The following is a 27,814-nucleotide window of genomic DNA, read 5'->3' as shown; positions in this document are numbered from 1 at the left end:
CTAAATTTGCTTGAGTAATGTGAACCATTATATCCTCACCCTCGATGCGTCTCTTGTGCACGGGCAGACGGCCCTTTTTGCTGCGTACAGATCCAGTCTTACTGCTGCTGCTGCCGCTGGTGATAGACATGCGGTCCTCGTCTCCACCTGTGAGCAGAGAGTTCCTGTAAGAGATAAGAGGCAGCCAGATGTCCTCCCGCCTCTCCATCATCTGCTCTGTCATAAACTTCTCCAGATATGAGTGCCTTAGGAGACACAGAAAACATAAAAGCATAAAAAAGCCACAAGTACACACAGTGTGAATGATGATTTGGTCCTTTCACTATAACAGGGCAGCTCAAAAACACAAAGTGCTCAGACAACTTACACTGTCTTCTTGTCTTGCCGAAGAAGCTTAGAGGAGAATTCACAGAGAACCTCTAGAAAGGCCAGATTTGGAGGGGGATACTCCAGACCTTTAGGATTCTGATACTTGAAGGCAAACTCAATCCCATCTCTGAATACATAAAAAATGTAGCAGTAAGTTTGCAGTATACACACTCAACTCTCAAGAGCCACAGGGCCATTCTACCACAAGCTTACTTGTGTAGTGTGGCCACAGCCTCTCTGGTCTTGATTTGGTCCAAGCCAAATGTGAGGGCAAAGCGACGGGCCAATTCCTTAATGCCGCTCACGTGAGATGACGTCCTGTCCAAGTTAGGCCCCTGATCCTGGATCAGCTCATTAAAGAGCTGAAGAACATAAGAAAATAGCAGGATTATTCTTTAAAATCTCTTCAATAATAATGAGAATGTCATACAAATACCTAGGCTGTTTTCTCACCTGTTGTAAGCTCAGAATGAGTGTCTTGGCACACAATATCTTGTCCGTCTGCCTGGTCTTGCTTAGCGTTTCCTTGATGATGTCTCCATAATCATTGTAGTACTACAAGAAATTACACAAGGACTCTCATAAAAAATAAGTACCAAAAATGACTGCTACCTTTACAGTTTAATAGAGGATGATATTTGGCACCCCTACCCTCATGTAGTGTTTGAAGATATCTGCAGCGGCAGGCATATCTACTATGTCATATATGATGAGCTTGCTGAAGGCTGCTAGAAGATTCCTCCTCTTGTGTAAGGCCTCAATCTTGTTAGCTTCATCCTCTTCATCACCTTCTGCGTACATGAGAACAATACTTTTCAGCTACACTTCAAAACACTGTTGTAGAGTCCTTGTAAACGCCTTATTACGAGGAGACTGTGATTATGAGGTGTGACTCAAGGTTCACCTATGCTCTGATTCTCATCATCCTGGTCAATAAATACGTGGTCAAGGACGAAGTTGAGCAGCTCGTTCTGTAGGGTGCTATCTGGGTTGAAGACAAGAGGCTGCAGACCCTCTCTGGCCCCTGTGGTGAGCTGGTGACTGAAGATCATAAGCAGGTCACATAGCAGCATGAATGCCTGGAGAAAGAGAGGGGAAGCCAAGAGGTTAGTGGCACAGCTTATTTGACTCTTGAACTTGCATGACTGCAACAGGCTGTGGGTGTTCAGCTTACCTGCTCTTTGACCGGTGTGTTGACATTTGATAAACACTGCTGGCACACAGCTAGAAAAGACTTGACAACCCTTCTCAATGCTAGGAGATCATCCTGAAGTTGGGATAGCAGAAAGACAATGTATTTTTGGTTGTAACACTCAAGGAAATTTTGGACTTGATGAAATAATGGATGAATAATTTATTTATTTATTTATTTTTGGGAGGGGGGGGGGTCTAATCACACTCAATAACAGATCAGATCACTTTGTTATATCAAAACAGAATGTGAGAGCGGTGGCCTAGTGGTTGAGGATCTGGGATGCCAATGAAAAGGTTGCAGGTTCAATCCCAAGTAACTTATTCCAAGGGTGCTCCAACAGTATCAGTTTATTCTACATTATGTTGAATCAGAACCATTTGCTAAATGGAAAATCATTAGAAAAATGTGTTACAGACTTTGGATGGGGTGCCTTCTGTGATCTTCACCAGCTGCCAGAGTATAGAGTAATGAGAACACTGAAGAGCCTGCACTGCTATCTACAAATCAAACAACGAAACTCATTCAGTATCAGGGTGCATGATCTTATCTTAATAAAATCAATGTTGCTTTAGTCACCAGACAGCACATCTCCAAAAACTCATCATATCAGCACCTGCTCTGGCATAGATCCCTGCTCTATTCCTGTCCTTAGCAACCTATAGCAATTCCCAAAGAAGTCCCATCTGGTCAAGTCATGAGCACTGATAAAGAGGAGAGATAGACATTGATAGTTCATTAGCACTCAATAACTTCAAGTAGTCAGAAGGATTAGCTTTTGCATCACGATTTAAAAAAGACAGCAGCGTACTTGTGAAAGGCAGTGAGTCTCTTTAGAGTAGAGAGAACATTGTAGATGTCGTCATCATCAGCCTCTTCTCCCTGCAAACAAGACAGACATTCAGAGAGAGCTTTGATCAGCAACCATGCCGCAAAAGCTATGAGTCATACATCCATACACAACTACCTATGAATAATGCTATGCCTCTAGAGACCAAAAAAAACTTCAAGCTGAGGCTGTCCAATTAAAATTAAAAATTAAAATATTAGTTGGATTTAAGTTAAAATGCACATTCCAATGCTAAAATGTGCATTTGAATTTTGGATGTGTGCTTCAAGCACTGACGATGACTTACAGTTCGTTTTGACCGATCACATTCTTGGGCTGAAACAGACGCAGCGCAACAATAAAACAGAATGCAGGTCTCTCAAGATGCGTTTAAAAGGTCGAATTTCTTTTTAAATTGACACAGCATCTAATAAAATTGCAGCACTACTGCACAAAACACTGAAAAAACACTGAGACACAGCGCAACGTTCAAAGACGCTCGTCTCGGAGAGAACAGCCCCTTGAATGGAGATCTTTGGCGGTTGTGTCTTGCTCTCTTATCAGCATCTCACTGTTAAAGCAGTCAGTCCATACAATATAACTGTAATTAATGAAAAACACTGCGGTACCACTGTTATCCTGAAGCTTAAGTCTGTGGTACACTGGTATAGGCTACTGTGCAACACCAAGTTAACATAGAATTTTCTACTCTATTGAACTGTTTCTTTTCTCGTTTTACTTTTTTACTTAAGATTTGAGAATATGAACTAGCTAACTCTTTTGACTTTATCATTTTTGCGGATTTTTGTTAACAGCCAAATATGTTTTTTGCTAAATAAATAAAAAAATAGCTGTAACACAGTGCTGTTTGGTTTATATTGATTCATTGCATCAATATCAAGACAAAATCGATTTAAAAATCAGATGTCTTTCAGCTTTTTTCCCCTAGCTGAAAAAAATGTTTAAGTTTAGAATGTTTAGAATTAAATAATTATATTATAATTTTGCTATTATTTAAGTGAAAATTTTAATTTAGTTTCTCAGCCCTGTTGACAGACCTAATACAGGTTGATTCGCTGATCGCTAATGCTTCATTTGTGACAAATTCATTGAAAAGAACTGACTCAAAACATTTATTTGTTCACAGATCAGACATAACTATGGCTTGCAAGTTGTACGCTAAGAGCAATATTAAGCCTATTAAATATTTTAGAGTAGAGCATCAATAGAAAAATGTTCATTCATTACAGATATTTCCATGACATCTCTAGGCATTTAGTAATTTCCATGACTTTTTGGGCCTGGGAAACACTATTTTAAATCTGTCCGTCACCTCCACAGATCCCTCACCGCCTGCAGCAGCTCTTCCACCGAATGGTTGAAGCGGTCAGCTAGTTCATCAATGAGCTGACTGCGAGTGATGTCCACGCGGTTCATGATGGTGTACTCTTCACTACACAGGATACTGTAGGTCTTACTGCAAGCCTCCAGCACCTCTGTATCTGTGTGCTTCTCCACCACAAACTTGATCTGCTTCAGTAATGCATCCAAGTGCTGGAACATTCAAATCCAGTCATCATCCAACTGTGAATGGAATGCAAAACAGATGGTGCATTTATGGAGATCCAGTTTGAAAAGCTTACCTTCTCCATTCTCCCAGCACTATACATGTCTAGGTCAAAGTACTGTGGGATCTGTAGGAGGTTGGCTAATTTCTCTGCATCTGTCTGATACTGTGGGTGGAAGACAGGTATATCAGCACACAAATGACTCAGTTATGATGTATGTGAGAAGACAAATAGAAGACAAGAGTCATATCATCCTACCTTTGAGAGTAACATGGGAAGAGCCATGATGAAGTGCTCCGTCAGTTTGTTTTTGTCATCAATCTGAGTCTTTCTTTCTTTTGCAGTCAAGACCTACACAGCAAATTAGAGGTATACTGATTAATCGGTACTGATAGTTGCTTTTTGGAATTATCGGTTTTTGAAAAAAATATATGCTGATAGTTTACGATATTTTATTTTTTCCTTATCAATGAAACTCATCTGGTGAAATACTGTATATACATACAAAACTCTACATCTGGTGAATCTAAAAAAAGCTTCAATTGGTAAATACTCACATATAGAGCATTGCAATGTAGCCAAATCTCTGTAATTTCAAAATAAGAGTCCCCGGTGTATTTCGAGCTTGTTTTTTAAAAAAAGTCCCACATAATGTACCAAATCTCTGGTTATTATTGGGATTTTGGTTGCATAATAAACTGCTTTTAGGATTTTATTCATTACCCTTCATAGTAAGAAAGAATAAGATATTTTCTTATTATTATATAGATCAATAATAATAAAATAAAACTATCGGCCAATTAATCAGTTATCGGCCTTTTCCACCACCTTAGTTATCGGTATCGGCAAATCCACTATTGGTCGACCTCTGCAGCAAATCAGAGGAGCTTCAACTCAATATTGAGTCACAATTCAACAATAAAATGATGCTGATGTGTATTAAGACCTTTTACTTTTCAAGTAAGAGCTGCACACAATTATATCAGACCAGAATTATGTAAGCAGATGAAATGTAATGCTAAATGAAAAACGAAATCAACTAAAATGGATATACATGTTTTCAATGTTTGTTCATGATTCCTAATACATTAACTCTTAGATCTGTATTGTTATGTGTTACAGTAAGAACTTTTTACATGTACTGTTTACAAGAACAGGCAGGATTGTAAACTGCAAAGTCAATGGAGGTCTTACCCTTTTTCCAGTTCCTCTCCCTACAGGAGGGTGGGCTTCAGCAGCCTGACGGATAGTACAGACAGTCAATTCGATCAGAGCACCTTCCTGCCTGTCAGACAACACTTTAGACAAACAGAGAGAAGGGGAGTGAGAAGCGCCTTTAAATGGGATGGAAAAAAAAACAGATGTGTGCATATCTGACACGTATCTCTCTAAGCTTTCTCTGAGCTTGTAAACTATGGCTCACAGGTCATGTTTTTTTAGTCCTAGCACCAGTGCAATCTCTCTGAGTGTGTCCGTACCCTCTTCTCCCTGCACAGGTTCCTCCAGCAGCAGCTCTGTCATACACTCCCAGTCTTTTAGCAGCTCCTGTGAGCTCTCCCACAAACTATCCACTAGATATGCAGCATGCTCATGCAGCTGAAAGCACAAACACATTCACATTAAGCACTGAAACACACATTCTCACGAACAATACAGTTGCAATATTGTTATTTGACGATATTCATACAAGATACTGTTTTAGCCTAACAGTTAAACAGTTCTGGCTGTAAAAGCAGCTTTACCTCACTCTCCAGAAAGAAGAGCACTAGCATGCGGATGAGGTTTCCATTTGGGCTGCTCCTGCCCCTGCGCTTGGCCAGAGCCTCTTCTGCCTGAGGATCATGTCTGCTGAACAATCTACCCGTGACGCAGAGAAACAGAGAGGATTGGGTCCGATTTTCTTCCTTGAGACAGTATGAATGTTTCAGGGTTCCCACATATTTTGACTGATAACTTTACCAGTTGTTCACCAGTTGTTTGTGACAACATAATTTTATAGAGATTGCACTTAAAAGAGCAATTTCTATCGAATTAAATAATTTAGAGCTCAGCATAGCGAGAAACATAAATTCCCATATATTTCCAAGATTTCCATGACCGTGGGAACCTTGAGGTTCATAAAATCTAGTATAAGCAATGTAGTATGTGTGCTGGGTACAAAATACCCACATTTTCATACCATTATACAGTAAAAGAACTATAAACAAGGCCCTTTCTATGAACTTGTTCTCTTTTCTATACTTTTCTGCATTTTTACTTATACTCTAGCATTTGTACTGTATTCTAACTTACTTAAACACTTGGCATTGTGATATTGCAAAAACAAATTGGGGACTCGTGATGTTCCTTATTTTTAAGTGGCTTTGGATAAAAGGCCACTATCTTGATTTTTTAGCATTTAAGCTAAGTTAGATTATTTTACTATATAACTTTTACATTTAAAAAACATTTGAGCCATCTTGCAGCCCCCCTTGGAAATTTGCTGAGGCCATTCTAGCAGCCCCCAGCCCCATGGCTGAGAACCACTGTCCTAAATTATTGTAAATGTGCAAATGCAAAACAAAAAAGAGCAGGTTTTGAAAGAAAGGAAGTTGACTCACTTTCGATGCAGGAACTCCCCTGCAGCCACTGCCACAGGCCTATGTGCAGAGTACACCAGATGATAGACATTCTCACAGTCTTCATTAGACAGAGCGTCCTCACTCCCCCTGGATGAATGAAGAATATTATAAATATATATACTGATAAAAAAAAGCTTCCAGACAGCAGAAGGAATTCACTTACTGTAGGATTAAAGTGACCAGTCTGATGGCCTCCACTGCAACATCATACTCTTTATCCAGGGTCATGGACACAATACGATCCTATAAGGAGGAGGATTTAACATAATCAAAACGTACCAGAGATTCAGAGAATTGCAATACCACTCCTGAAATGCTCTTTACCTTGAACCGGTTTGTGAAGAGCTCGAGTTTTGGAAAAAGTTCACGGTTTGTGTAGAGGTTTTGTAAGGCTTTCAAACATTTCAACCGCACTTCACCTTGCTGAAAATGTTACATTCTGATATTATTAAACTGAAAATTAAATTGCAACAGGAGCACAAAAAGCTGTTTATAGGTGTTTGCACAGATAGCATACCCGGTCATGTAAGGTCCATCCCACATATTTCAGATAGCTGTCATTTAGGAAGGCATCACTGTACATTTTCATCCACACACCAATCTCCTCTATACATATTGCTCTGATTTCAGCAATTGCATCCCTGTCAATCACACACAAGATATGATTACACATTGCCGGCTATGACAGCACTATAGTGTGCATCATTGTGAGGGTCTACAAATTTAAATCACCTGTAACGATGAACAAAGATTCCCTTGAAGATTGAGTTCATCATGTTTTCGATTTCATCTTGGTTTTCTTGGAGCTGGTGAGAAAGTTCATATAAGTAAATGATAATTTTATGGCCTACAAATGAGTTTTACACCAAGTGAAAGTTTTACACCAGCATTTAGGGTGTAATACCTCTTTCCTCTTTTGGAGCAAAAGTTCGAGTTTCTCATTGGCTCTCTTTCCCACCATTTTGTTGCGTTCTGCTTCGTACTGTCTCTGTGTGTTGTCCTGGTGAATGCTTAGGTTGAGAGCCACGTTCACCAGAGCTGTCATGAGCTTCATGGCTGAGGACATAAAAACAATGAAAGAGACATTTGTGTGGTTGAGATTCTTCAAGTGATGGGAAGTTAACATGGGCACAAACAACAAACCTGATAATGGCTTGAAAACTCAGAACTATTGTGGTTAAGCAGGTTTGGGAAACTGATTGAAAACAGTCATTGTATTTGAAATTCCATTTAGAGACACTTGTGGCCCAGAAATAATTTTCTTATTTATGTGGCACAAGTGGTACCCAACAAAAAAAGAATTCTCCTGAAACAGATAGTTTGTCCATCACGGCATTGGTTAAACCAGTGTTGTAGTGTAGGGCCGCTCAATCAAACAAAGCAATGTTTTGATAGCACCACAAAGCCATGAGCTGTGTTCCAAATATCACACTTTACACTATGCATTTACAAAATACACTATGCACTCAACCATCTAATGTATGAATTTTCAAAGTGTAGTACCCAAATGGAACACTTAAAAAACATTTTTTACTACACAAAAGCATTGCCGTTTAACAGCTGACAGGAAGTGATGTTTCAAAAGCATGCAATGTGTTCCTGCTAGCTTTAGTGCATTAGCCATCCTCTGTTCAACACTTGTATCCCAAACAATGTATATATTCACACAGCGTGGGGTAATGGTAAAGCATTCAACATATATTTGTAAGGTGCTGTCTTCAACAGACTTATTCACCATCTCTTCAATGGCACGAATGGTATAAAGCTCCTAGATCACATCTGATTTTCCAGAACTCACATTGTCTGGAGTTCTTTGTATACTGAATGTTCTTGGACAGGGACAGATATTTTATCAATGTTTACATGGAATGATCCAAAAACACTTTAAACTGCAGTACAGCCCATTAAAGAGACTGTAAGTCTATCCCTCACAGTCTCGTTGCCATTCCCATTAAAAATCAAAGATGGCGCTTACGTGAATATGGTCTACGAAGTTGCGCAAGTTGCTAAATTCTCCATTATTTAGAATTGTTTTGTCAGACCAGCAATGCAGCCAGGAAACTCCACCCCTTCCGCTATGTATGGCAAGCCGCAAGCACTGAGTGCATTAAGTGTCCAACATTCCACACTCCGTTTTGACGGTTGAAAAAGTGCATCATTCGGGTACTTATAGTACACGTCTCTTTTTTTGCATTTTCAGTGTTAACATGCTACTCACACGACTTACACTACAAAATGACGTAGAACAGTGCAGAAGTGTGTGGTCTGGGCACACCTACAGTGTTTACACTTTTTGGGAAAGTCAACTTTCGAATTATTTTTAAAAGCCATATCCCTCATTCAGACTGTGGCTGCTAGGTTGTATGACTGCAGTCAGATAAAGACATGTGGGGTGTTTACCTGCTAGAGTGCTGGTGTGTCTGAAGGCTCGGACCTGAGAGTCCGAGAGCCCTGTGAGCAGAGAGATGACCGTGTCCATCATGTACTCATCATAGATGATGCTGTACTGGCACTGACGGATCAGAACACTGATGAACTCACAGAAGTTGTAGCGAAACTTCTTCCACAATGGACCTGATATGGTCAAGGGGTAATCTCCACTGTCCTACATTAAAACGCAAAGTACAATCTATTCAGACTGTAGTTCAGAAGTCATTTAAATCCACAACCATTAGTAAATCCAAAAGAAAAGATACCTCATCAAACTCTTCTGTCATTTTGCGGATGATTTCTGCATTCTGCATGTTACGAAACATTTCAATCCTAACAGTGCCTGTGATAAAGGAAGATCAGTAAGAAAATCACTGCAATTGTGAATGAATAACAAATGATTAATATTCATTAATTATACAGAGGGACTTTTATGAGTGTGAGTTATTTGGTACCTTTACAGCCAGAGCACTGGATGAAGAAGTTAATGAGGTCCAGAAGTGCAATATCTCTGTCTTGCTTGTACGACTCAATCCAGTCATCAACCACTGACTGAAAGAAACATGAACAGCTGTGTCACCATTTAAACACTGTGAACCATTTGCTCAACACTTGCTCCTTTGACAGCACAAAATATTTTTGTATATTACTGAATACAGAATTTAATAATTGATTATAATAACTATAAGAACAACCAATGTTTTACATATTCATTTCTTATTCAAATAACATTTCTTGATCATTTTCAGTTGTAAAAAAAAAATGTACATCATAATATGAAACATTATAGGCAGAAAAGCAGAAAAGTGTTTTCTGCTAATTCTATTTGTGTCCTTTACCTGCATAGCGCTCCTTCCCTGTTTGACAACCTCAAACAGAGTGACAGGATCTCCCTCTCCGTTCTGCTGAGCCATGCCATTGGCCTTCCTCCCGCGCGGTGCTCCCACAAAGCCCTTTTCCAATGGTGACTTCCGAGGCTTCTTGTTGGGTGCCTGGAGTAAGTAGGAGAATGGAATAGCAAATTTAAACTATGAATAACACAAGGATGGTGGCCTCACAAAAATATGTTTTCTCCCTGTGGTCAGAGGGCTCAACAGCAAGGATGGCCCGATGGTCCAGGGCCAGTGTGAGAGATTTTAGAGCCAGTTGATGGAATAATCACTTGTACTTTTGGGCCAGTGCTGCACTTATATCTATATAGTTGTCTAACTGAGCGGGTTTCAAACTGGGGTCCAGGGACAACCGAAGGGGGTCCACAAAAATTTCAGTGTAAAAATGTTGACATTACACTTTAATTCTGAAATCATTAGATTAATCACGATTATTTTATTGTATTGACGACCATAGTAAAAAATAAAAATAAATTAGCATGTGTAACACACTTCAACGGAAGGAGGGAGCGAGAACCAGTTTGATGATATAAATAATATTTTAATGAGAAACTGAACCAAAAGACACACACACAGGTGTCGGGCAGCTGGCCGTAACTCTCTCTCTGTCGCACTTCTGTCTCCGTTCGCCTTTATCCCTCTCGGGCTTAATCAGCCTAATTAGGGGCCGGGTGTGCGGAATCACGACCTGGCCCCACCCTCCACCCTGCCACGTTCCTCCCTCGTTCTCTCAGGCCGGGGAGCCCCGGCATGACGTACACCCCCCCCCCCCCCAAACCCCCCACTTTCCCTGGCGGGGGGGGGCGTGCCTTCCGCCCCATCTGCCAGCAGGTCATCCCCGTCTACCTGGATCAGGGAGGGGACAAGGGGAGGGAAACAATAACAAAAACACAGTACCTACACACTATAACAGTGATCGTACCAACTAAAAAACACCAGTAGGGCTGGTAGGGGTCTCCTCTGCCCCTGGCAGAGGCCCTGACCACTCCAGGTGGTCGGTTAGGAGCCCCTCCTCCCCTCACGGTCGGCGGCCGTTCCTCCGCTCTCAGGCGGCCAGGCTCCTCCGTCCCCCAGCGGAAGGCCGTGGCTGCTCCGTTGGGGTGGATGGTAGTGGCGAGGACTCTATTACAGCGCATCCCTCCCTCCTTCCCGGGTTGCGTCACCAGTGTAACACACTTCAATGGAAAGGAGGCGGCGAGAACCGGCTTGATGATATAAATAATATTTTAATGAGAAACTGAACCAAAAGACAGACAGACAGACAGACAGACAGACAGACAGACACACACACACACACACACACACACACACACACACACACACACACACACACACACACACACACACACACACACACACACAGGTAACTCTCTCTCTGTCGCACTGCCGTCTCAGGTCGCCTTTATCCGTCTCGGGCTTCATCAGCCTAATTAGGGGCCGGGTGTGCGGAATCACGACCCGGCCCAATCCTGCCACAGCATATAATTTCATTTATTTGTAAGAAATTAGGGTTGTAATTCACTATTCTTTCTAAAGCTGCTTTGAAACAATATTGATTGTGTTATTGTATACATTTACAAATGTATTAAAATAGCTCTTTTCATAATAAATGTAAATATATTAAAAAATATAATTATTTAAATTGAATTGAATTGAAAATGTTTCTCTTCGGGTTTAGGAATCTAACTTTACTCCAGCATAAGAAAGATACACTGTTATCTTAATAAGAAGAAAATATTTTGCAGATATTTTAAAAATATTTGTATAATTTTTTTTGGCTTAAGTACAATGATGATATAAAAGCCAATTATAATTATTTTCTTTATTTTTTTCTCCCTTTTTCAGAATTCCCAATGCACTCTAAGTCCTCGTGGTGGCGTAGTGACTCGCCTCAATCTGGGTGACGGAGGACAAATCTTAGCTGCCTCCGTGTCTGAGATGTCAATCCGCACATCTTATCACGTGGCTTGTTGAGCGTGTTACCGCAGAGACGTAGCATGAGAGGAGGATCACACTATTCTCCACAGCATCCACGCACAACTCACAACGCACCTCACCGAGAGCGAGATCCACATTATATTGACCACAAGGAGGTTACCCCATGTGACTCTACCCTCCCTAGCAACCGGGCCAATTTGGTTGCTTAGAAGACCTGGCTGGAATCACTAAGCACACCCTGGATTCGAACTCGTGACTCCAGGGGTGGTAGTCAGCGTCAATACTCGCTGAGCTACCCAGGCCTCATAAAAGCCAATTATTTAATTTAGCAAACAAGAAGTCTTTACAATATCATGTTTACTACTTTTCTCACACACAGGGTCCCTTGCAAGGGGAACAAACAAATCAAATTTGAGAGCTTTTGGCATCGGAAATTTTAAAAACTCCTGGTCTAGTTGACTAATACGGAAGAGGATTTGTCAAAATTGCAAGAATAACTTGTGATAGTCTTGAAAGAATCAGTTTTATTATAAATGAATTGTAAAAAAAAAAAAAAAAAAAAAAAAAAAAGACAACACAAATGTGTTTAGATGAATTTATCTAATTAGTATGTTACAATATAGCAATTTTCGTAAAGAACTTAACCTATAATGAAAAAAATAAATAAATTCTGACACATAAAAATGTGAATTACTGGCCCAAATGGGCCTGTAGAAAATATCCTTATTGTTGAGTCCTGGGTCAGGAATGTAAATATAGACGTACAGGTGGTCTGCCAGGCCTTCCTCTCTTCTTCCGGCCCTTGCCATCTCCAGAGTCGTCCAGTTCACTCATACTCATACTGAGACTCACTGTATCCTGACCCGACTCACCTGAGTCCCTGTTACAAAAACACACTTCATGAACACAGCACTTCCACTAATTCTGTAATCCAAACAATGCACACTAGTTTAACATGTAGTTTAGGTGAAAATGAAGCTTTGACTCACTGTAGCACTGGGAGCTCTGAGGTGATCATGATAACAAACAAACAGCTTGTGTGTTACAGGTCTGGTGTCCAGTGCTGTGTGTTCCAGAGTGCTGCTGGTTGGGGACCTTACAGTGTGGTGTAAGTGCTGATAACAGTATTAACACTGCAACTCTAAACCTACAGACAGGACAGAGAAAAAAGATAAACACATTTTTTTTAAATTTCTTCATTCAAAAGCAATGTTATATGGACTGGAAAACATGCACTCTATGTGCCATGTTATTATTTAACTCACCGACTGAAGTTATTATGATTTCATAAAAAACTGTGCAACGTTTTCTTATTAAAAATGTGTGATAATAATCTGCATATTTTGAATCATATTCCTTAGGTGCTTTAAATTGCTGAGTATCACCCTCCATAAACACATTTCCTATTGATGTCAATGCCATGAACCTGAAAGTTTCCTTAGGGTTTGCAACATTGCAGACTTGACTGACAGTTTTATGGACAGGAAACATAATGTTAAAAAGGACTAAACAGAGACACCAACTGGCCAGTTGATGAACTGCAGCAGCACATCTTTAACAGAGGTGTCAATCTACATTATCACAGGGACGAGTTCTACAACTTCCACACACACGTATGCATTAGACATTTGGCCTAATAACACATTTTAAAATAGCATCGATTCCATGTCACTTTCTGAGTAAACAAGGCTGTTTTATTTTATTTTTTTATTCGGTTTAGTACCTTTCTATTTATAAACCTGACATTTTGGTCAATTGATTTGCTAAGGATATACTAAGGTTAAAAGCCAAATTAATCCGTGCAACTGACTGGCCTAAAGTTAATTAATAATATGATTATTTGGTTTGAACCTATAAGACTGAAATGATTGCACTACATGAATGAATTTAACTGAAGTTAACTATCACCACTAGGGGCAGTATGAACCATAAAGTACTTGACCTTTCATGATTATTTGACAGGATAACAATATATGTTTTTAGAGAATCTCCAGGCCTTTAAAAATCAAAATTAATGTTCTGTTGATTGCAAACGACTGTAATGTCAGTAAACACACTTTTTGAGGCTGTTTTTTCTCACTAACAGAATGCTGAACTCTAGAGAATGAAAAGCACTTCTTGGGCAACAGTAGGGGGCAGGCTAAGAAAGTTTTCATTAAAATGTTCCCACTCCACTAGTACTTAAGTGAGTTGAAATGTACAGTCCACTTGCTTTATTTCTCTCAGTTTGCATCTTTATCCCTTTCATGCAAACAACACAGTTACAGAGATACAAAAGGAAAACCAGCCTTTACGTTTTTCCACAGAGAAATATAGACGTTTGAATATGTCATTATGTCTAAAAAAAAAAAAGAGTAATTCCATAAATCAAAAATAATTTATTTTGCCTTATTCATCTAGAGACCATCGCTCATCTTAAATTAGTACTATATGATCAGTGTAGTTCAATTAATGAGTTAGGACAAGACAGGCCTTTTTGAAGCATGCACTACAGTAGGGGACTTGCATGTCTGATTTATTTGAATGATGACAGTTTAAGTTGCGGTGAAGGTTATCCTCTTTATACTGCCACTAGATGGCTGTACAATGTAGGAGTCTTGAAGGACTACATCTTTACAGGTTTTATAACTATACTGAACTTAAAAAGTGATTTATTCACCTTTGGATACATATGGATTCCATACCTATATGCCTTTCTTTTTTTCCCAGTGAAACACAAAAGGAGAATTTTTGTTTTGGGATTTTATCCCAATTCCCATTGCACTCTAAGTCCCTGTGGTGGCATACTGACTCTCTTCAATCTGGGTGGTGGATGAATCTCAGTTGCCTCTGCCTGAGAACATCAGTCTGCACATCTTATCACGTGGCTTGTTGAGCGCGTTACTGCAGAGACCTAGTGTGTGTGGAGGCTTCACGCTATTCACCGCGGCATCCACACACAACTCACCACGCGCCCCACCGAGAGCAAGAACAACATTATAGCGACCACGAGGAGGTTAACCCAACGTGACTCTACCCACCCTAGCAACCGGGCCAATTGGTTGCTTAGGAAGCCTCACTGGAGTCACTCAGCATGCCCTGGATTCGAACTTGCGACTCCAGGTGTGGCAGTCAGCGTCTTTACTCGCTGAGCTACCCACAAAAGGAGAATTTTGAAGAATGTTCACACTGCTCTCTTCCATACAATTCCATAAAAGCTCAAAAAAGACATAAACACATGATTAAAGTAGTCAATACAACTCATGCACTATATTTCAAGTCTTCTGAAGCCATTGGTACCTTTGTGTGAGGAACACACTGAAATTTTAGTTGTTATTCACTGAAAATCTTGCTCGACAGTAGGGCTGTCAGTTGGGCAGAGAAATAAAATTCAAATTTTGACCTTAAAATTTTCTACATTTGAATTAAATTTGAATTTAAAAGTCAGCTGATTTTTAAAATGGACTTTATTTCCTTTGTCCACAAGAGGGCGCATTGAATACATATAACCATGCAGCACTGTGTTATATTATTACAAAGACCATTCCTGGCTGTTAAAAAAAAAATTTAATTTTAAACTAATTCGTGCGTATTTTTCTTAAATTCGACGAATATTCAAATTTATATTTGACAGCCCTACTCGATAGCTGTGGTTACCATTCACTGTTCACTGTATAGAAAAGAGCAGCTTAGACTTACTGCTATAAAATAACGCCTTTTGTGTTCCACTGAAGTCATACAAGTTTCGAAAGACTTGAGAGTGACTAAATAATGACAGAATTTTCTTTTTTGGGTGAACTAACCTTTTAAGCTGAGCCGGTGTCACAAACACTGACAAAACCTCACTTGAGTGGTGCAGACAGCCAAAGTGTAAGAGATTTTTCTTGCATTATATGTGTTTATATATCAGGCTTAGAGGAAATAAGCTGTACAGATCAAAGAAAAACAGAATGACAGAGTGTAAGAAAACATTATGTTCTATTTCTCCATCACCTCTCTGGTTTCTGTGTTTCTATAATGACTCTCTAACCTTGTCCTCCGCTGCGACATGAACACATGGCATCGCTCTAAATATGACCTCCCCTCCCTGTCATGGTCCTGTCACTCTGTCAGTCTGGATTTTTGTGTGACATGACTGTGACATCATAGCGCACGGTTTCGGTTGTTTTCCCTGCCGTGCGCTCCTCTGTTGGTTTCATGTTTGGTTCGGTTTCGGTTGGTGTCGGGATTCGGACACATATGCTCCTTGATCTGTTATTGGCATGAGTGCATTGTGCTTATGTCATCTTGGAGGCATGCACTCATGTCAATATCTTCGGTCTGTCTTGTTTCAAGTCTGGAGCATGATGTCTGGATCCTGACTTCCCTGTCTGGTTCGGTTTCAGTCTGTGTCGGGATCTGGACACTCATGCTCCATGTTCTGTCTGTTACTGACATGAGTGCATTGCGCTTATGTCATCTTTGTGGCATGCGCTCGCGTCAATAGTTTATGTCTGTCTCTCGTGAACACGGGTGCGCCTCGCGTTGCGCCCAGATTGTGAGCTGTCTTCATGTTGTGTTCTTCACTTCGGTCTGAGGTGTCGGGTTTGTGAGTGGCTGAACTCTCACACAGGTGTCTTGTTTCGTTTTGTCACCTGTTGCATGCATCGCGTGGCATTTGTTTAGTGTGGGAATGCGTGGCATTGCTTTGTTTGCAATTGCTACGCATTCTCTCGTCTTGTCTGTTGGTTGGCATGAGCATATATTGCCTTACTGTCTTGGTGATGTGCGCTCATGCCATTCGGGTGTTTGTTGTCTTGTGAGAGCACGTGGCTTTGTTTTGTTTCTGTATTGCCGCGTGTCTCTCTGTCTTGCGTCATCCCCCACCTCCTTGTTTGCCTATTATTAGTTTATTAGTCACACTTGCCCTGTCTGTTAACTTGTTTGATTTCTATCCCTATTTTAGTCTCTTCGTGTGTGCTGTCCAATGCCCGTTCGTCTTGTTCGTTGGTCTTGTTTTGTGTCCCATGTCGGTCTGGTTTGCTATCCCAGTTCCTGACGGTTCCAGTCGGTCCCGGTTCCCAGTTACGTCTGCCCCAGCCCTACTTCCTTCAGTTCTGCCTGGATTATCCTTTTCACCTATGGGGTAGTTTATATTTGGTTTTTGCCTTTTTGTATTAATAAATCCCCTTTATTTTTTACCCTGCATTTGGGTCCTGCCTCTGCTAAATCCTGACACTCTCCCACTGCTGTTAAACACTCACATCGGCCACACAGCCAGATAACACCGCACCGATACAGCGTCTACACTGCAAGTTACGTGCCAAAACTAGAACACACCAGGATCAGAAATTAACTAGGGCTTGGTGTAAAAATGCCCCAGAAAGTGACAAACTGCTACATGTATTTACAATAAAGGCGAAAAAATGGCCCTGTAGTACTCTGTTATTATCTGTTATCTAGCCTATCATTTGATATATTTTGTAATATTCTATTATAGGCCTATCTAGTTAAGGGTTTAGTAATAAAGTAGTTTTATTCAGCAGCAGAAAAATATATGCCCTCATAAAGGTATACTGCTCATTTAAAGTAATGGGCCTTATACAGTACATGAAACATGACAGATGGCTTTTCTGTGTAAATTGTGTGTAAAAACAATTTTAGGTAAATAGTTGCATTCAATCCGAAACAGTTTGATCAGAGACGGCGTACTTGTATTAAAATGAATGGGAGAAATTGGAACGTCCAATATGGTGGATGTAGAAAAGGAAGTCCCGCCTTGCAGGTAAAAGAGACAATCATCTTTTAGATACAGACATCGTCAGTCAACTCAGGAACATGCACACCAATTAGCAGGACTAGTGTTGGGAACCAAGAACCAGTTCTTGTTCAGAACTGGTTCCATTCTTTACAAAATACCGGAATAGGAGGATCTTCGTGACTTTCGGTTCCATTAACGGTTAGCCTGCGTGAATTTTCTGCCAATGCGGCTGGAACACCGTACGGAAATACTCTGACAGTGTTTCCAGCAGCGCATTTCTGCAGTATGCTGCCCTCTACTGGGTCAAAAGTGTAAAACACACAAAAAACGTACTCTTATGAGCCGAATCTGTTGAATCTACAGCGCGAAATATACAGCGCTTCCAGATCAGTCCGATTCCAGAAAGGATGACTCACACGAGCCGATTCATTTGAATCTAAAGCGTAAAACTTACAGCGCTTCTGGTCTAGTCCGGTATAGTATTAATCTTACCCTGATGTGCAAGTTATGAATGTCCAACTCAAAATTAAATAAGAACTGTTGAAGTCTTACAAGCTTGAAGTGCAACATTAGACAACAGAACACAGTCTTAACTGTTTCTGGAAATGTTACTGTTATGTCATGTGACTTTAGACATGTGAGACTTTAATCAAGCAGTGCAGTTACTGACTGGTTGTTCATATGACAATGTTTAATTAAACATACACGAGTTTTGTAATACAAGGAATTTATATTTCAAAACAATTATGAATGAAATATGCCATCACATTTCTTGGTGTTTAGACACAGTCCAGATATAGCCTAGTTAGAATCAATTATTGGATTGGATACATGTCTCTAAAAAGTCAGCAAGCACACCTTTTACAAGAATTGTATTAAATTTCTGATTCTTTATATCTGCTCTGTAGAAATCTTAAAGGATCTCATCATTTGGCAACAGACTGCAGAGGTGAGTAAATCCAATAAGAAATGTATTTCTCATTTTCAAATAATTCTTCCTCAAAAGCACTTAAAGAACTACTGGAATCATTACTGGAACCGTTAAGGAACCAGATTCATTAAGAGAAATCAGAATCGGAATCGTTAAATTCCTAACGATTCCTATCCTTAAGCAGGACCAGCCTGAAAAATAGCATTTTTTTTTAGCGTGATCAGACCGAAAAAAGCTAAATTTATGATAACATTGTTGTTACATTTTATTGCTGATTTGAAATATGTTCTTTGATCGTTATCTTGACCAACCGATTTCGAGATTTCTGTCTTTCCCATTCAAGTAGATAGGAGCTGCACTTTTATGCTGCTTGTTTCCACAGAAAATAGCTCCCCGGGAGCGTTCCAATAATGGTGGTCAAGTGAACTGACTTGCCTTAATAGAAACTTTGATTGAATTCAACAGGACAATTTATGCATGAATAGATTTATGAACAATTTACAAATACGTTTTTTCTGTTCATGTTTCATGTTTAAGTTGTGTGTATTTTTTTTTAAAGACGTTAATCTACTTTCTGCTATCCCAGCTTAATATGTAGAGACAATTATAAGTATGCTAAACCATTCTTATGTTGTTTGTCAGAGAAGTATAAAAGCTGTGGCTCTGTGGCACTATCAAAATATCGCTCTGCATTGCCTTATTATCTTGGCGATGTGTGCCCTGACAGCCCGACTGGGCTTGACACAGCAACAATTAGTACATTTACATGCACTTCAAAAGTTTGGATTTCTACCTAAACCAATAATTCATCTTTTAAAAATCTAAAGGCTTCAGTCCTACTGAAATCACACTAGTTCAATGTTTGCAAAGTCGGACTAACAGAATAGATCATGCAATTGTAGCTCAGCTTCGTCCAGCATACACGTTAGGAGTTGGAGGGGGTGTGAGCATATTTTTACAGCCTCCCTTAAAATTACGCACTGTCATGTATATTTGGACAGACAGATGAAGACTGTAGCTCGTCTTTGTAAAAACCTGATGTAGTTTGATTATTGCTAATGTAAACATACTGACTGTCTCAACCAAAGCTGTGAGTTTTGGGTGAGACCATCTATTTGGGAGTGTTTGGGAAACCTGTACAAAGTGCTAGTGTGAAAGCACCCTGAATCACTGTGCATTAAACTCATACACTCATCAAAACCTCTGCTTTTCTCAATGAACACAAAAAGGAGCAATGCACAAGCAAGACACCATGTGATTCTGTCAGGTCAAACTACTTTCCAGACCGTGGCTTTGGTTTCAGTCCTCTGTGGGGAGGGTTGAGTGATAAATGTCTAAATAAAGGTGAACAAGATCGTGTATGTGTTGTTTCTGGAAGTGATTCAGTGAGTCAGTGCCTGTGTTTTATTGATTTCCTGTTGCTGAATTCATGGCCTGAGAGAAAACACAAGTCAATGAACATCACCCAGGACATTAAATATATATTTAAAAACAACATCTAATTTTCTTGAAGGGAAAAGAGGAAAAGCATAATCGGCCAACAGAGAAAAACATTAAGAGTGTGGGCGTAAACAGACGACCTTCAATCTAGTCCTTGTGTTTAGCTGAATCAATCTGAGGCACAGTGAAACTCTCTCTCTCTCTCTCAATTCTAAGTGCTTTATTAGCATGACAAGGTTGCTTCGAATTGCCAAAACAGCACCACTGAAAACAGAGCAACAGAAACAGAAATAGAACAAGAAGCAAATAGAACAAGAAAAAACAGTAACAGAACCATAGAACAATAGTAACAGCACAGTAATAGAACATATACAAAACAAATGTATAACAATTAAAAGCTACAGTAAATACAACATCAATACAAAAATTGGATGTTAAATAGTTATGTGGAGCAGGACTATTTTTATATATTTGGCAGACGTGACTTCAGTGTATACATTTTATCAGTTTGTGCGTTCTCTGGGAGATGAACCCATGATTTTGGTGCTGCTAGCATCATGCTCAACCAGTTCAGCTACAGGAACACACATCTCACACAATCTCATTGCACTAATAAGATTCCACAGTGGACGGAAACTTTTGGGTGGATCGGCCAAGAGAAATTATCAAATGTATGAGATCTGTAAACTTTTTATTTATTTGTTTATTTTGCTCTTTTTTTATGTTTTTAATGTTTAGCTAATTGTTTCCAGGGGCGTATTTAGGACATTTAGCAACTAAATGTTTTTTTTTTTTTATTTTTTTACATGCAAAACATATGGAACATTAAGAGGCCTTGTGTCTGAGAACAGATATTTATTATAATATGGGAATTTGGGGGATTTACCCAAGAAATTTTAAAACAGAATGGACATTTCAACCATAAAATGGACTAATTTCTATAATTTTTTTCCATGCACAATTTGCTGGCGTGTCCTTGGATGGATGAAAATGGCAAATGGGTACAGTCGCTATCTATGCACTGATTTACTGCCAATAAAATTACTTTTTTTTCTCTGATCACTAAAGTGGGGGAGAGATGACCTTGCTACGATAGCGCAGTAAGAGAAAAACCATAAAGGAATCAGGTTCCGACAAAGAGAACAAATATTTTGAGCTATCTATGGCTGTGACCTTTTCCCTGACTTATGAGTAAGAATTAATAGCAAATAACATTATTTTGTTTTAGTCGTACCAGGTATATATATATAAAACATATTTTATCATCCAAAATAATTTATTTCAGAGCGGTTTACTGTTTTTATGCCAACACAAGCTGCTTTTGATGCAACAAAAAAAAGTTTTAACAAACAAAATTCATAATCAATTCCTACATATGATTTGTAATTAACAATATTTTATCTAAAAAAAAATGGATGGAGTTTAGAGTTTTGAAAGGATTTTACTGTAACACCCAAAGTTATTTAATTCAGCATTTTATGTCAACTCGATCTGGTTTTGATTAAGAGGTTAGAAGTTTTTAAATATATCCTAATTAATACAATTCATAGGAATCAATTAACATAAATTATATTTGTTAGAAATATTTTTATTAGATGGGGAATATAAAGTGGTTGGAGCTGCTGCATGATACAGGATGCCCATTAACTGAATGCTTGTCTCGTTATAATTAGAGCGATCGAGTTTGTTTTTTGAGCTGCTGTTGTTTTGAAAGCTGACACTACAGCCTGATCTCACAAAAAAAATCGGCAAGTTTGTGCCGATTTTTCGTTTGCCGAAATCTGTATACATTGACCAAATTTGAAAACACTGCCCCCACAGGCTAAAGCGGTAAGTGTTTCAGAGCATATAAACAAGTGTGACATCCATTTATGTCTAGGAGAGGTCGCCAGAAGCCAGTTGTAAAAAGAATTGCTTTCAGCTGAACAGGGTGTAAAACAGTAGAGAGAAATGCTTATTTTATTAAATCTGCCCCCCAACCAAAACCCAAATCTAACCTTAACCATTAGTAGAGACACAATGCAATGTTAGGGACAAAAACACAACCTCCTTATCATGCTTGTGATTGTTTATACAAACATGATTACTTTGTTTGATTGGGGATTGAACTGTGGTCTCCCATGTAACTGATGCAACACACTACCAGTTGAGCCATGAAGGAGAATAATTATTGTTGAGCTGTTTCAAATATGTCCGATGGGAGATAGGACATGTCAGTGAGTCAGCATACTGTTGCCGATCCTAGGGTAACAGAAATTTGGGAAACAGCATGCCGACTTCCCGTGTGATCATGTTGGACACTATCCAGCCCAACAGGCTCTGACGTTAGCGGTTCATGGTTTGAGGCCAGCAAGCTTTTGGCTGTTGGTGGAATAGGGGCAAGACAATTTTGCAATCAAATTAAAATCAACAACTTTAAATCAATAGTTTTATATTTTTTCCATTGTTTTTAATTCAATCACATCATTTGCAATGCTTCATGGGATTGTAGTTCAGTCATTACCTCCCTGAAGACGTTTTTTTTACCATTTTCAAGTACTTTTTTGCTTCAAATTTAAGTTAAAAATGCTGTGATTTATCTTGGAGCTGGTTGATTTGGTTCATGGCTTAGAACTCTGGAAAAAATACTTCTAGAACCAAGACGGCTGAAAAAGTGGGTGGGCACTGTTGCACTCTATAGAAACCAAGCTTGCCAAAATGAAATGCAGATTGTTGCGGTCATGGCTAGTTAGGACATAAATGAGTAACCTGGAAGAGAGACTGTTTATCATTGTTAATCGCATTTTCACCTCTGGACAGGACACAGTGGGCAGTGCCAGTGTAGTGACAGATTTGTGCAAAATTTGAAAGGGCATCATTCAAGTTCAACATTTGCCCTCTACCGCTTGCATGATTGTTCATGAAATATTTTGACTTTGTGACAAAGCTTTCATGTGTGTAGTACTCTCAGCTCTGTTAAACACATTTTGCGACTTGTTAATGAGCAACAGTCAAGGTAACAAGAATAAAGGGTGCTTGGGATTCATTTTTGGTTGCTTTCTTTGTCCCTCAGGGCATTTGCTACAGGCATCAGGATGCTACAAATCTCTTATCTGCAATAAATCGGCATTATATCACTTCTATATTAACTTCACTATGTAAAATCACTTCTTTACAGCTCTCAGAGACCTTCTGAGCAATCAGTCCCCTCCTTTCTGAACTTAAAATAAAAAATATCTCTCAACTTTTTACACCATGTCGGTTTGGGAAAGTGTGGTCATTTTTTTTTTTTTTTTTTGCAAAATATGTAAGCTTTGTTAGGAAAACGTTTATCATGAACATAAATGTAAAGGATTGTTGACATGAAAGGTCAAGCAGTGTCCTATAGCTTTGGCATGCCAAACCTCATCTAAAACTATTTTGAATAACATCTAATTCTTGTATAGTTATTATATATGCAGTTTTTATTAACTTTGTTTACAGGACTATATAAGCAGGGCTCAATATGAAATCACATTCACAACCCATTTTACTTGCTTAATGTCACATTTCTGAGTATATGACAAAAACATTTCTTAGTTCTTTTTGTCAATTTGTCATTCTTTTGTAAAGAAATCTTAAAACTTTATATAAAGGTTTTTTTTTCTAGCATGTAAAAATTCTAAAAATAAATAGCTAAATAATAATAAAAAAACAAAGCCCCAGCACCAGTGAAAATGTTGTCAAGGCAGGTAAAAATCTGAACTACTGGCCCAAACAAGAAGAAAAAAAAAACTTACTGACCTTTATTGGGGTGAATAACTAATTTAGGCCCTATTTAGGTAAACTGCAAAAGAAAAATATTATTGAAAATGATAAAAAAGAAAGAAATGGCAACCAACCAAAGCACCTAATCTATAAAATCTCTTGATGTTGAAAAAAAGTTTGTGTCCATGTTGCTGACCATCTAAACACTCTTGTGTTAGAATCAACTTGGAAAAGGGTGACAAAAACATACTTAGAGCTATATTGATGCACATGTCTTGAACTGCTGAGCAAGTCTTGCCAGGGCACATTGTAATTGCTTATTACTCATACAGCTTATTATTAAATTACACTGGTGGTTTGAGGGCATGGCAGGAATTGTGCAACATTATAACAGGAATATAATTATTTTACGTCAGTGTTTTTTAGAGTGTTGCTGCCCAGGACTACTGCCAAGCCAAGCTGGGACAATATTATTGACCATCGGCTACATTTTAATTCATAATGGCCCATAAATGCACTGACCCACACAACGCCAATGAGAGCCTTTAAAGTCACAATGAGCTGTGTTATTTAAACACAGTGAGTGAGTTTTGAATGTGTGCAAAATCCTCTGATTTAAGAATTGGGCCCTATTAAAGCAGAACAACCTGAGAACGACTCTGTAGCTCTATAAGGAAATGGATCTATGGGTAGAGATGAGTGAAAATCTGTGCAAACTGAATAAAACAGGACTTATTCAGACCAGGGAGATGTTAAGTTTCAAATAAAACCTTTTTAACTGGCATTCTTCTTCTTCAGATCATTTTCTCCTTTAGGCAGGCTTGAGGCAATGATTAGTTGACTTAATAATAGATGACACAGTAAGCAGCATGTTTACCCAGGGATTTATGATTTGTTCGGCTGAGCATGTGCTTTAATTATGTTATCTTCAAATATTACATAAAGGGCCGTAAGATACCCACAACCATTAAAACAGCCTAGATAGCCTAAATAATACACTACCGGTCAAAAGTTTAGCGTCACTTACTTATTCTTTATTTTCATTATTTATTTATTTTTATTATTTATTTTTTCACATTTTAGAATAATAGTAAAGTCATCTACACTATATGTAATAACAGAAATGGAACTGGGAATTATGTTGTGACTATAAAAATCCAAAACTGTGTTATATTTTAGCATCTTCAAAGTAATCACTCTTTGCCTAGAATTTGCAGAAATTTACTCTTGACATTTTCTCAACCAATTTCTTGAGGAAATCACCCTGGGATGCTTTTTTAACAGTATTGAAGGAGTTCCCATCTATGCCTGGCACTTATTGGCTGCTTTTCTTTATTATTCAGTCAAAGTCACCCATTTCAAAAAACGTTTTATTTTTTATTTTTTATTTTTATACAATTTTAGTTTTGTAATGAAATAAATTAATATGTTGGCACAATTATATTTTTGTCTACAAAACTCATTTCAAACATTTAAGAATACGCCTTCAGATCAAAAGGTTTTTAAGATCATGAGAAACATTTCAGTCAAATGACCCCAGACTTTTGAACAGCAGTGCAGCTTAATTGAATAAAAAGTAAACATTCAGTGCAAAATTACGACATGCAGTCAAACAACATCACCAATGATTTCCTAACAGCCTGCATTGCTGTTCAAGGATGCTGAGTTTCAAATTTCAAGAGCTAGTCCACTAGCTATTCCAATATCTGTTCTTTCCAAGCTGAACACCTGTTTCATTAACAGCTGTGAAAAGTCACGCAGCATTTAAAATGACATAAATGGAGCATTTATCACTGCCAGAGCTCAGTTCAACCCCATAAATATGATAAATTCAGACATCTACTGAAAGTCTGTCCTCTCTGTGAGCATCAGCACTTTATTACAGAAACAGACCATCATCACAGTACAGTTTAAATCAGTGGTCGACCGATATATCGCAGAGGCCGATAAAATGGGCAATATTCTGACTTTTTTAATTATCGCATAGGCCGATAAATTTTCCCGTTTGGCCGATTTTTTTCCTGAGGGCGCATAAAATCGCCTGCTTGCATGTGAAGCGACTGAGACATGTAAACGACCAGTCACGGTTCGTTTTGTTGTAATGGGCCATCAACAGTAATAGACCAGTGTGCAACACAGTCCATCGATCCACATATCAGAGCCGCGACAGACGCGTTTGAGCTCATAACGTTAAAGTGCTCGCCTGTTCCATTCTCCCTCTCTCTCCTCAACAGTTTCCTGTCACTTTTAACTGTTTTGTCTAATGATAAAAAAGCAAATATCAATAAAACTAATATCATATATACTGTCTGCAAATATCTCGTTTAAACAGATGTAATAAACCAACCACACACAACTTCAGCAGATCAGCATCCTGTGAAACGCTCATAAATCTTCCTCTGATGCACGTATTCTAATAGTCTCTCCTCAACAGTTCCCTGTCACTTTTCTAATGTTAAAAGGCAAATATTAATAAAACTTGTATTATATACCATCTGCAAATATGTAGATATCTCGTTTAAACAGATATCATTCACGAACCTCACGAAAATCCAACGTTTTCTTCCCGTTGAGCGCTCATCTAATATCTTCCTCTGAAGCACGTATTCAATCAGCCAGAATCAAAAACTTCAGGATCAGAATCAAAAGTTCCTCTCAATCACAAATCATGACAGTCACTCTGTGACAATCCAAGTAGGCAATCCAGGCTGTTTAAACTGTCAGGAGATTGAGGCTTGTGCTGGATCCGCATGAGTGCGTAAGTGCAACTTCAAGGCTGCGTCCGAAACCAGGAAAATATTGCCTCCTGTGGCTGTATATGGAGGTACGATGAAAATAAGGTGCTTTTCAAACTGTTCAGAGACCAGTTTCCTTAAGAGTTCCATTCATTCAAAACAGATGTCAGTTAAGCCATTAATTGGTTAGGCAGCAAGGTAGCAAGTCAGCTGCCTATGTTTTCGGATGCAGCCCAAGGTAAAAGCGCGTCACGTACTATGGGTAAATGCCATATTCACTGTGCAATGTATGTACAATTGGTTTGATTCGATATTTTTTGAGTAAATGCGATTGCTAATGTGGACATGCCATCCATGGTTGCTGGACTACTGTGTGTACTGTTATTTCCTTCTTCCTAATATATTAACATTGCAAATAAATTACTAAAATTGGATGACTAAACAGAAATCTGAAGAAACTGCTATTTACCAATAAAAATACAATATTATTTTTGAGTTTTGTGTGAAATTTAGTAAATATAGTGCTAAATAAGAGTTTATTTTTTATTATTTTTAGCAATTTTATGTTTGTTACTTACTATATTAAATTGTGTGATATATCAGCATTGTATTGGCCTAACGGCCACCCTGCTCTCTGGATATTGGCATCAGCCATTAAAAAACCCATATCGGTCGACCACTAGTATAAATCTAGATATATTAACATTTACATATATGTCAGACATGTGTATGTATAGGCTATTTGTCAGACACTTTTATCAAAAGTGACATATAGTGCATTCAATGTATGTATTTTATCAGCATATGCGTTTTCCTGGGAATCAAACCAATTGAGCTATAGGAACTCACTGAATGCAGAAATGTAATCTCCTTTTCTGCACATTTTAAATATGAAACGTTTATAATGGAGAGCTGGCTGCATAATTTCAACACTACACTGATGGTGATCTGCTCATTCACCATCTTTACTCTTGAGGGTGGCTGCTGCATTGAGTGTAAAACCTTAAAGAAAATTGCAACAATAGACCTGATGATTACATATGAGAAATAGCATGTCACAACTCAACAGCGTAATGGGAGGGGAGGACCCACAGGTGTGAACCCAAACAGCTTTTCATCACAGATCAAAAGATCATTGTGCGTGATATGTGTTTTATGTGTTTAAGTGAGGCCACCATTAATTAATTAATTTTTAAAGCTGTCATATTTTTTAACCAAAAAAAAAAAAAAAAAAAAAGACAGTGTGACACTGATTTCCCATTTTCATACTGTAGGCCTGCAGTACAATGATATACTATATATCATGCGACAGTACAAAAGGTAGGGATTTTGTTTTAACGTTTTTAAGTCATTAAAACTAATTTTTTAACCACTCCACAGATTTCATATTAGCAAACTATAGTTTTGGCAAGTCATTTAGGACATC

General features: G+C 38.7%; 1 protein-coding gene across 3 annotated transcripts in view; it reads right to left on the bottom strand.

The window, feature by feature from the left end:
- stag1a (stromal antigen 1a) overlaps positions 1-27,814 on the bottom strand; it is a 71,731-nt gene that overhangs the window by 3,745 nt on the left and 40,172 nt on the right. Inside the window, exons 2-29 of one of the 3 annotated variants that reach the window (XM_051699031.1) lie at positions 12,827-12,984; positions 12,603-12,717; positions 9,849-10,001; positions 9,465-9,561; positions 9,276-9,352; positions 8,980-9,184; positions 7,484-7,635; positions 7,312-7,385; positions 7,097-7,220; positions 6,904-7,002; positions 6,743-6,822; positions 6,559-6,666; positions 5,701-5,815; positions 5,437-5,554; positions 5,153-5,256; positions 4,217-4,309; positions 4,034-4,123; positions 3,741-3,944; positions 2,373-2,443; positions 2,178-2,265; positions 1,981-2,061; positions 1,544-1,636; positions 1,274-1,448; positions 1,021-1,160; positions 823-924; positions 583-731; positions 368-496; positions 40-245 (exon numbers count right to left, since the gene is read on the bottom strand). In XM_051699031.1, the coding sequence (XP_051554991.1) occupies positions 40-245; positions 368-496; positions 583-731; positions 823-924; positions 1,021-1,160; positions 1,274-1,448; positions 1,544-1,636; positions 1,981-2,061; positions 2,178-2,265; positions 2,373-2,443; positions 3,741-3,944; positions 4,034-4,123; positions 4,217-4,309; positions 5,153-5,256; positions 5,437-5,554; positions 5,701-5,815; positions 6,559-6,666; positions 6,743-6,822; positions 6,904-7,002; positions 7,097-7,220; positions 7,312-7,385; positions 7,484-7,635; positions 8,980-9,184; positions 9,276-9,352; positions 9,465-9,561; positions 9,849-10,001; positions 12,603-12,717; positions 12,827-12,855 (3,271 nt within the window). In that variant the 5' untranslated portion in view covers positions 12,856-12,984. Of the gene's footprint in view, positions 1-39; positions 246-367; positions 497-582; positions 732-822; positions 925-1,020; positions 1,161-1,273; positions 1,449-1,543; positions 1,637-1,980; positions 2,062-2,177; positions 2,266-2,372; positions 2,444-3,740; positions 3,945-4,033; positions 4,124-4,216; positions 4,310-5,152; positions 5,257-5,436; positions 5,555-5,700; positions 5,816-6,558; positions 6,667-6,742; positions 6,823-6,903; positions 7,003-7,096; positions 7,221-7,311; positions 7,386-7,483; positions 7,636-8,979; positions 9,185-9,275; positions 9,353-9,464; positions 9,562-9,848; positions 10,002-10,821; positions 11,528-12,602; positions 12,718-12,826; positions 12,985-27,814 lie in introns of those variants that run through there. The other 2 variants (XM_051699032.1, XM_051699034.1) reach the window with 2 other exon arrangements.

The sequence above is a fragment of the Myxocyprinus asiaticus genome, chromosome 5 (genome assembly GCF_019703515.2).
Source record: "Myxocyprinus asiaticus isolate MX2 ecotype Aquarium Trade chromosome 5, UBuf_Myxa_2, whole genome shotgun sequence".
Lineage (NCBI taxonomy): Eukaryota > Metazoa > Chordata > Actinopteri > Cypriniformes > Catostomidae > Myxocyprinus > Myxocyprinus asiaticus.
Note: the sequence above shows the minus strand (reverse complement) of the source record. Positions and strands in the feature narration are given on the sequence as shown.